The sequence below is a fragment of the Syngnathus typhle genome, linkage group LG17 (genome assembly GCF_033458585.1).
Source record: "Syngnathus typhle isolate RoL2023-S1 ecotype Sweden linkage group LG17, RoL_Styp_1.0, whole genome shotgun sequence".
Classification (NCBI taxonomy): domain Eukaryota; kingdom Metazoa; phylum Chordata; class Actinopteri; order Syngnathiformes; family Syngnathidae; genus Syngnathus; species Syngnathus typhle.
In genome coordinates this window covers 8,859,147-8,868,308 of record NC_083754.1, presented here as the reverse complement: position 1 = coordinate 8,868,308, position 9,162 = coordinate 8,859,147, and the positions used below count along the sequence as shown (strand labels likewise).

The window sequence follows — 9,162 nt, the reverse complement described above, 5'->3', positions numbered from 1 at the left end:
AATTTATCCCATCGGAAATCATATTTAGCAAATTAATTAGTTCCAGACTCAAAGTGTCACAAATTTGTTAATTAAAAGCAGGATTTTCTTCCTTAATTATCATAGGTCATCACTTTGTTAGATACATGAAAAAGAATCAGGTGAACCAACTCACCTTTATAAAATGATGCGAGAGCATGTCGCCGTGGTGACATTTGAGAGCAAAATGTTGCCTTGCATACCGACAACACATTTTAGGCTATCGCTGCCATTCGACCCTGCAGAAAAAACAAAACACAAAGAAAACACACAGTTGTCAAAAAAAACATGTCTTGTCATAATTGCGCACATGCCACCATTTGTTTGAATTTTTGGATGGATTTTTCTGATTGATTAGATTGAGAATCCTGTTAGAGAGATGAGTGTGCTTCATTTGTGGTACTTAACATTAAAAAGTGAATGAAAGCAACCCTGAGCATGAGGATGCATTCCACTAAGAGACTTGACGATGGCGCACAGGCTGCCGCGTGGAACGCGCGCGCGCACACACGCACCTCGCCATCATCCTCATCGTCATCCTCGTCATCATAATCCTTCTGCCTGCCTGCCCGCCTGCCTGCGCAGCTCGATTGCGTGTCGGTGAGCACTCGCTGGGTGATGCCGGAGCGAGCAGGCACGCTGGCAACTTCTCTGCAACCATTTCTGGATCTTTTGGGTTTTTTTCCCCCCCAGCGAAGGAAGAATCAGCTGAGATGGTCATATTTAACCGAGCACGCGGATGTGTGATTTGTCAACGCTCCACTTTTGTTTTGAGCTCAGCAAACACTTGAATGGGCAAGGGTAAAAGTTGTTTGTAGCAGGAGTAAGCCACCCCCCACCCACAGCCCGCCCGCCCCGATCCAGCCAACTTTCACGCGGCAGAATGCTGTCCGAAGCGGTAGCGCTGCTCTGCCTGTTTGGCGTGGCGGCGGCAGCGAGCGCGCAGGACGCGGCAGCCACAGGTGGCCGCTTCGTATGCAACGCCATCCCCCCGGGTGCCGAGCCGGGCTGCGGCTACGCGGCGACGGGCAACCGACTGCAGGTGAGCGGCCCCATGGAGGATGAGCTGCGCAACACCATCATCCGGCTGCGTGAGACCATCCTGCAGCAGAAGGAGACCATCGTCAGCCAGCAGGGAACCATCAAGGAGCTCAACTCCAAGCTTGCGCGCTGTGAGGCAGCAGCCGACGATTTGGTGCCGCCGGCGGGCAAGTCGCGGGGTCACGGCTCCAGGAGGAAAGAGCTGGGCAAGAACACCATGGGGGACCTACCGCGTGACCCCGGCGAGACCATAAACCAGCTTGGGAAGACCATGCAAAGCTTGAAAGGGCGCTTGGAGAGCTTGGAGGTAAGACACGTGTGGCTGCGTAAACGTGATTGAGCAGCCAGGGGTGGTTCTAAAGCGCCAAAGACAGCATGGGCAATGTGCCCCCCACCACACCATTTTTGCTCATGCCCCTAAACAGGACATCTGCCGAGAGGTAGCATACACCTGGGACTAGTCGCCAGACAATCACGCAAAAACAAACAACCGTCAATTCTTCATTCCGATCTTTGGATGAAGCTAACATGCTTGTTGTTGCAATATTGGCAGCTAGCACTTGGACGTATATTGAGTCACTGTAAGGTTTTCTGCGGGAATAAAACATGCAGGGATTGGCGAGCGTACGTCACATGAGCCAATTCACTCTTGTGAGAGTGAAAGGACCTTAAAATGGCGGCCCCCATACGCAAGTAGATGCAATGTCTTAAACACATTTGTTAAATAAATGGCTCACATATTTAAGGAAGTGATGTCAAAAGGTAAATGGTTTATCGAAGGTAATCGTTTATCAAATTATTGTTTATCAAATCATTGTGCAGCCGCACATGCCTGGACCTTTGCTGTGCAATTGCTTTGTCATTAATATGGTCCATTATTTGCCATCTCCCGGGTCCCGAGGCAATTACTGCCGTTGAGTGCTGCGCCTGCGATGGTCACACCTGCAATTCATTTTGCAGCATCACACTCGCACGCACGTCGGCTAACAAGCGGGCGATGACGTCAAAGAGGGCCCCACTGGATTCGAGCTCGGAAACAAAGCCAGCTTCGTGTGATTCAGAAGGTTGTCACGCATTCAGGCATAAGACTAGACTGGCCTTGGATCAGACGAGTATCAAAAAGTGTTGCCAACCAATGTCAGGAAGCGACTTTGGAGGTCCCACGGTCGACAGGTCAATGAAAAGTCAAGCGCTGGCCGAGGTGGAAATACAACTCGGCTTTATGGGCGAGTGAAAAGGCATCTTTCATCATCTGCTACACACTCGCCATCCTGCTTGATTCAGTTCCATGTTGAAAATGCTGCAACGACTAAAACGTCACTTTTTTCCCCCTCCCTCATCGCTGCCTCTTCATCTTTGCTCGATTGGAAGCTTTATTGCCCAGATCGACCGCCGATCCAATTGAAGAGGCGGACCGTATTTCATTACGCTTACGCATCTATCGATTCATATCTGCTAGATTTCATGACGGATGAGATCACGAGGCTCCTGTCGGCAATCGAAGCTTATCGATGAAAATGCAAAATTGGATGCGAAGCTTCAAGACGGGATTTTAGACAATCTTGCGGGAATCAAATTAATCTCGTCAGATTCCAGCAAATTTTGTTTCATGTCAGCGTTTTGTCTAACAATTTTGTGAGCATGAAGAATATTGAAATGTTCCTTCATAATCCTCTTTGCTGTGAATGGAAGCTTTGTGTGGAAATTTGGAGTCTGCAATGGATTACGGGGAAGCTTTTAATTGAACAAACTGGAGGCCGTCCAGCACCGGAGCGTCCGTCGTGTTGACACAAAATAATCAACAATTGTGCGGATGATGATGATGCTCACATGCGGCTTACTCTCTCGTTGCATTTAATTTTCAATGCTTAACTTTCAGGAAAAGCAGATTTGTCAGGAAAGATTAATCAAACTCGGTGAACGGGAAGGATCCAGATGGGCGGGGTCAACCAAAATATGACACATTTATATCAGAGCTCAGGCATGGGCAGTTTTTGTCCTATTTTCAAAAATCCGTCTGTTATTAAGCGTGGTGTGAAGTCTGGGTCAAGTCACACAGCTTTTTTTTTTAAACTCATTCCAGCCGTGGGTGTTTGCTGGGTCAGCAAGCAAGCACAGGTGCACGTCGACTCTCGACATGCATTAATTGTTTTTTACCTATTCCGCCTTCCAGCAGCAGAGTTTGCAACTCCCCGGCGCGAACGCGTCAGCCGGAGGTGTTCCGGCACTGAGCCCTTTGCCGCCGCAGCTGCGGGAGCTCCTGGGCCAACGTCTGGGCCTCCTGGAGATGCAGTTGCTAGGAAAGGTGGCCGAGCTGGAGGAGGAGAAGACCCGGCTCTACAACGAGACGGCGGCTCATCGCCAACGCACTGACAATGCGCTCAATTCGCTTCTGGAAAGGATCGCTGAGCTAGAGAAAAGTAAGCGCTGCAGACGGAGCTGTGAATTCTTGTATTTGTTTTCCTGGATAACAACTCAAAATACATTTGGAAAACAAGTGTTGCACTGAGCAGTTGGGAATGAAAGAATTGAAGTTGCACTTTGTAATTGGATCCAATTTGTGGTCAGACAACAACGCCTTCAAGTCACCTGAGGACTTCAAGGTGTCCCTGTCGCTGCGCACCAACTACCTGTACGGTCGCATCAAGAAGAGCCTCCCCGAGATGTACGCCTTCACCGTCTGCATGTGGCTCAAGTCTGGCGCCAGCCCCGGCATCGGAACGCCCTTCTCGTACGGCGTGCCGGGCCAGGCCAATGAGATCGTGCTGATCGAGTGGGGGAACAACCCCATCGAACTGCTGGTCAACGACAAGGTAACTTTGTTGTCTTTTCTTCTGTCCTTATTCGTTGAAGCCCTCCGGCACGAGCGGCATCGCGGCTCATTAAAAGTGCCTCGGTGCGCTTGTCGTATAGCGCCGTGCGTACCTTTGAGCGTCTCTGACCTTCAGCGGTAATTATTTAATGAGCATCTTCAGAACGTTTCATCCAAGTGACCCACATTCCACATTGGCTCGGCAATAACAGCAATTCATTAGAGATTTACTGTGCTGATTTGAGGCCATCTTGTTTTTTTCCCCCCGCTTCCTGTAAATGCTAAAATGGCAGCTCCACTCATGTAAGCGTCCCAGTAATCGTTGAGAGTGCTTATGCACAGGTGACACTAGTGCTCAGCAGTTCTCTGCTCCCTGATTGGCTGATGCTGCAGGTGTACAGTTTGCTGTTTTGATTTTGTTTTGTGATCTGGCAGATCTCCGAAAGCAAACTTAATTTGGCTGTTTGGCTTTCTTTTGCATTATATGGAAGGTTCCCTAGATCGGCGAGAAAGAAAAGTGTTCTTCCCCCACTGGTTTACTTACATTGGAGGAGTGGGGGGGAAAGCTGAGGTACAGTCAGTCAGCTCTCCTCACTGCTTTTCCTCTGTCATGCATTATACATGCGCTCAAGTCAAACAGATGAGAGGAAGACGGTGCGAGGAAGGCTGGTGAATACGAGACCCCCAAAAAAGGAAAACTAGATTCGAGGTCTGCAGAGACTTGGAGAGGGGGGGGGGGAGCATGTAGAGAAGATGAAGAAACTATGACAGAAACTATGACAGATCAGACAGATAGATGAAGGCCGGCGAATATGACGACGGCGGTCATGTGTCCGTTCTACGAAGTCAGGTTGGTTATGCAATTGTGCAATCGGAAAAAGCACCTCAAAAGTCCAGAAAGCTGTCTGGTTGTTTTCGTTCTGCAGCTCTGGAGCACGGCAAAGATCTCAAACAAAGAAAAATACTTTCTCGTATGGATTTAAAAATGAAGAACCGAGTGCAACACGCATTGCATAGATGAACTAACCTAACGGATGGCCGTAGCGCTTGTGATGCTGGGAAAGCTCCTCGCCGTCGTTGCTGCGCGCGTCGCATCACCTGGGTCATGTATATTTTACTCGACCGGAGAATTTGTCGTTTGAAGCCGCCCTAGCCGCTGCTTTTAATTGCCGTCCTCGTTAGCAGCGGTGCAGCACTTTCGGGCACGTCTCATCTCGACTCTGGTTCTCTCCTGCGTCCAGGTGGCGCAGCTTCCTCTTTCAGTGAGTGACGGGCGTTGGCACCACATCTGCATCACCTGGACAACCAGAGACGGCTTCTGGGAGGCTTACCAGGACGGCGAGCGGCTCGGCACCGGGGACAACCTGGCCCCCTGGCACCCAATTAAATCTGGCGGGGTGATCGTGTTGGGTCAGGAGCAGGTGAGCGCTTGAGATGGCCTAGGGGGGTATTGTTGATGTATTAGTGCAAGGAATTTTCCAGCCCCCGAGGCAGAGTGCAGAGGGGTGAAGTGACTCTTCTCACGCTATGATGTTCCTTTTAAGTATGACCTCATTCATCTGCTGCAAGGACAAAGCATGATGTCATTTCATTAGCCGGTAAACTGGATGACTAATTTGCTTTCATAATCTTCAGCGAGACCTTCATTCATATTGGATGATGTTTGGCTTTAAAGCGCACTCAAAGGGAGATGGCTGCAAAGATTGTGCTCAATGATATCAAAGACAAGAAGAGTCATAGTCAACTGAGCTCCTCATTTATTTATTTAACTAATTCTCGAAACGTGTTAATACGCTACAAAATCACATCTTCAAGCCAACAAATAAAACAAACGTGATATTTTACCAGGAATATTGCGAACTTAACATTTGGTTCATTACTAAGAATTGAAGTCAGACGATGTTTCTAAAGCTTGCATCATCTGATCGTGTGCCAAGGACATCGTCGGAGGTCGCTTTGATGCCACGCAGGCCTTCGTGGGCGAGTTGAGCCAGTTCAACATGTGGGACCGAGTTCTGCGGCCAGCCGACATCGCAGGCCTGGCCAACTGTTCGGCGTACATGCCCGGCAACGTGGTCCCTTGGATAGACGCCAATGTGGAGGTCTTTGGCGGGGCCACCAAAGCACCGCTGGAGATCTGCGAGGACCGCGCCTTTGAGTCCTAGTGCCAGGAGACCTCGCAATTGCAAAAAAATAAGAAAAGACAAAAAATAAAAAGCCAAGTATTCTAGATCATTGCAAAGACACTGATGTCAAATACAAACCCATGTTGGCTTCAGCGTGTGTCATTCCAGTCTTAACCAAACCATGGAGGAAAACTTGAGGACGAGATGGCTTGTTGACATTCTGGGCTGCTCACCAAACAGATGTGTGTGCAAGCTGAGAATCGGCTAGGCCAAGCTTCCATGTTTGAAAAGCTAGAAGGAAAAGGATCACGACATTCCATCCGTGCATTCCAATTGTGGAGCTTCTGAATGCCGACTCGGAGCGAGAAGGAGTCAGCGAGAAGATCGTTGCAATCTGTTTCCATGAACAAGTTTAGGATTGTCGTCAATCAGGCCAAGTGTCTTTTCTCTTCTTTCATTTGAGTCAACATGCTGTACGTTCATGCTGCGTTCGTGCCGCCTTTCATGTCGCGTGGAAACATTCTTCCTGTGTCGAGGAAAAGGTTGCACGTACGCGCTTTGAAGAGCGCACCAGCCAGGGGAAGGCGTTCAAGAGTCGGCGGCATTATTGTTGTCAAGCAACGGCCATATTTAATGCATGAGCCCCGGCTGATGGTGTTTGGCAAAGACAGCGCATGCCTTCTTTTAGTGCACATGCACGTGTACGTTCCAAATAAGTAAGCGCGTGGACATTATGTAAGACAATGTCTTGCGTGTTAAAAAAAAAGAAAAAAAAAGAAAAGATTAGCAGGGAGGGAGGACATTTTGATTCTTGTCAATCTCCGCTTAATACCTCTCTGGCCCTTGAGCGGCGGCCATTTCCCAAACAGCTTTACATGGATGCCGGCGACGAGCCCACAGCTGCCCAAAACCAGCTGAGAGCTGGCACCCGACGCCCGCCGTCATGCCAGAGGGATTGAGCGGGAAGGACAAGCCGTAATTCCGCCATCATCAAGTGCGCTTGCGAGTTTAGGTCCTGGATCCCAAATAAACGTTTCCTATTGAAATGGATGGAAATGGCGTTAATCCATTCCAGACCCCCCAAAAAATGTTTCAATGACTACTCAAAGTGGAATGTAACGCATTAAAAACAATTTGCAATATGAGTTCATACTTGAACAGACAAACATTTCAGTTCTTTGAGAGTTTCTAATCGCCTGTCAATGATGTTTAATATGCGTTGAGCTAGCAAACTGTCATAAGATGTGCTTTGGTGAAATACACCAGGTGTCATTATTAGTATTGTTTTGTGTTTTGTTCTAAAGTAAATGTAAACAGCAAGTGGCAAGCGACACAACGGTTAATTGTACTGACTTTGACTAAAAGTCAAACTTTTGCTTACAAGACAAAGCAAAAATTGGCTTGTAAGTCAACGTACCACTGAGTGGTTGTGGATGTTTTTTCTTGTTCAATGTTGGAACGAATCATCATCGATTCAATCTGTGTTTGAATATGAGTAGCAGTCTGGACATTATGAATGTTGAATAATAGTCATGCTATTATTTGAGGAGGAGGGGGGGGGGGGTGTCTGGGTCGGGATACAGAGATTTTAGCACCACTTTGTGCATAAATGAATTGCAGTGGCAGCCCGCATATTTGCATTTCTGTTTTTGTGCTCCAGCCAAAGCCATGTCTAACACTGTATAAAATGTTGCTTAGGAGCTCTCGTGGCATTACAAATCTTTGCGAGACGATTCTTGCTGCTTGCCAATAATGGCTGCCCAGTGTCCTTGTGCAGCTTCGTTTGTGTTTGTAATTTTGTTTTTGCTCAAACTCGGCTCACAAAATCTTCAAGGTTGATCTGAGGCAAGAGCAAGATAAAAAGCAAGAAGCTTTCATAAAATACAAATGTCAGCAATGGGCTTTTTAATCCCTGTTTGCTTCCATTCATGCTTGTATCCACATTTGTGTGGTTGAGATTACACATTGAAAAGGAAAAGAATTAAAAATAAAATTATAGAATAAAATTGTAATTTAAATATCAAATATGGAATAGTAATTGAATTACATTACATTTGAAGAAAAAAAAAGAAAATAATTCATGCTAGAGACCTTTACTAGAAATATCCTGCAGGATTGTGAGGGTAAAGGCTTTTTTTCATGAATATTAGCAATTCCCGACCAAAATTGAAATTTATATTTTGCATGGTGTTCTTCTCATGAAATTACAACTTGATTGTCGGTGCACATCCATTTCTCTTTTAAGTGCAGAATTTGATGCAGTAACCTACAAGACAGCGCAGAATGTCCTTGTCGTGCTTTAAGGAAAATCATGAAAGATTGTTTTGTCTTTTTTGTCTTGTTTACAGAACAAATTGTCCTGCTTGGTTTTTGCTCATTAGCAGGACAAAAATGACAAATGGCCTCTTTAGAAACAGCTTTTGTTTTTGCATGAAGAAAACAAAAGAAGACATTTGATGTTGTTTGATTAGGTGAATTTTTGAGGTATTCAACCAAGCATTTGCAATCATTGAAAAAAAGATATCTTCAAAAAAAATATTTCAGTGAAGAACATTTTTCACAATTTTTTTTTTCATCTGTGTATTAATCTGTAATTCCGATGAACAAAGATCAAAGTGCTCAGTCAGTTTTTATCACACAATCTCATCGTGTATGCGTGTGTCATGCACCTCACCGGTGAGAGCAACCACAAGAATAAACCAAACCCAAAAAATTGTCCATGGTTTGTTGTTAGCCTTGTTTAAAAAAAGAAAGAACAAGAAAAAAAACTGACGCAACTCTCTGTGGCCTCTCATACACAAACCCGATACAAGAAGTGTGTGTGTGTGAGTGTGTGTGCACGTGTGTATGCGTGTGTGCGTGCGTGTGTGTGTGTTTGTGTGTGCGTTTGATTGCATTTTCCGCAGATGCTGATGTTGGCAAATGTCAGCTGTAGGACAACCAATAAACAAAACATTTCAAACCTGCACCTAAGATTCATGCAGCGTCTTTCTTTAAATTATTTTTTAGATTTACAAACGTGATGCAGACAAGTTGCGTCAAACTTGGATTTGGCAAACTGCAATATTCTCTTTGTAAGCCAAAGTGTTTTTTGTGGTGTCATAATAAGATTGATTGGTGTTGTCATTGCAGACAAGATGGCCGCCATGTGGCTGTGCCGGATAC

The 9,162-nt window shown here is 46.3% G+C and overlaps 1 protein-coding gene across 1 annotated transcript; it reads left to right on the top strand.

Annotated features, from left to right (window-relative positions):
- The first annotated feature begins 901 nt into the window (after positions 1-901).
- On the top strand, positions 902-7,521 carry nptx2a (neuronal pentraxin 2a). The gene is made up of 5 exons (XM_061303895.1): positions 902-1,366; positions 3,233-3,479; positions 3,628-3,872; positions 5,113-5,292; positions 5,809-7,521. The coding sequence occupies exons 1-5, from the start codon at positions 902-904 to the stop codon at positions 6,034-6,036; spliced, it is 1,365 nt and encodes a 454-aa protein (XP_061159879.1). The 3' UTR covers positions 6,037-7,521.
- The last annotated feature ends 1,641 nt before the right edge of the window (positions 7,522-9,162 follow it).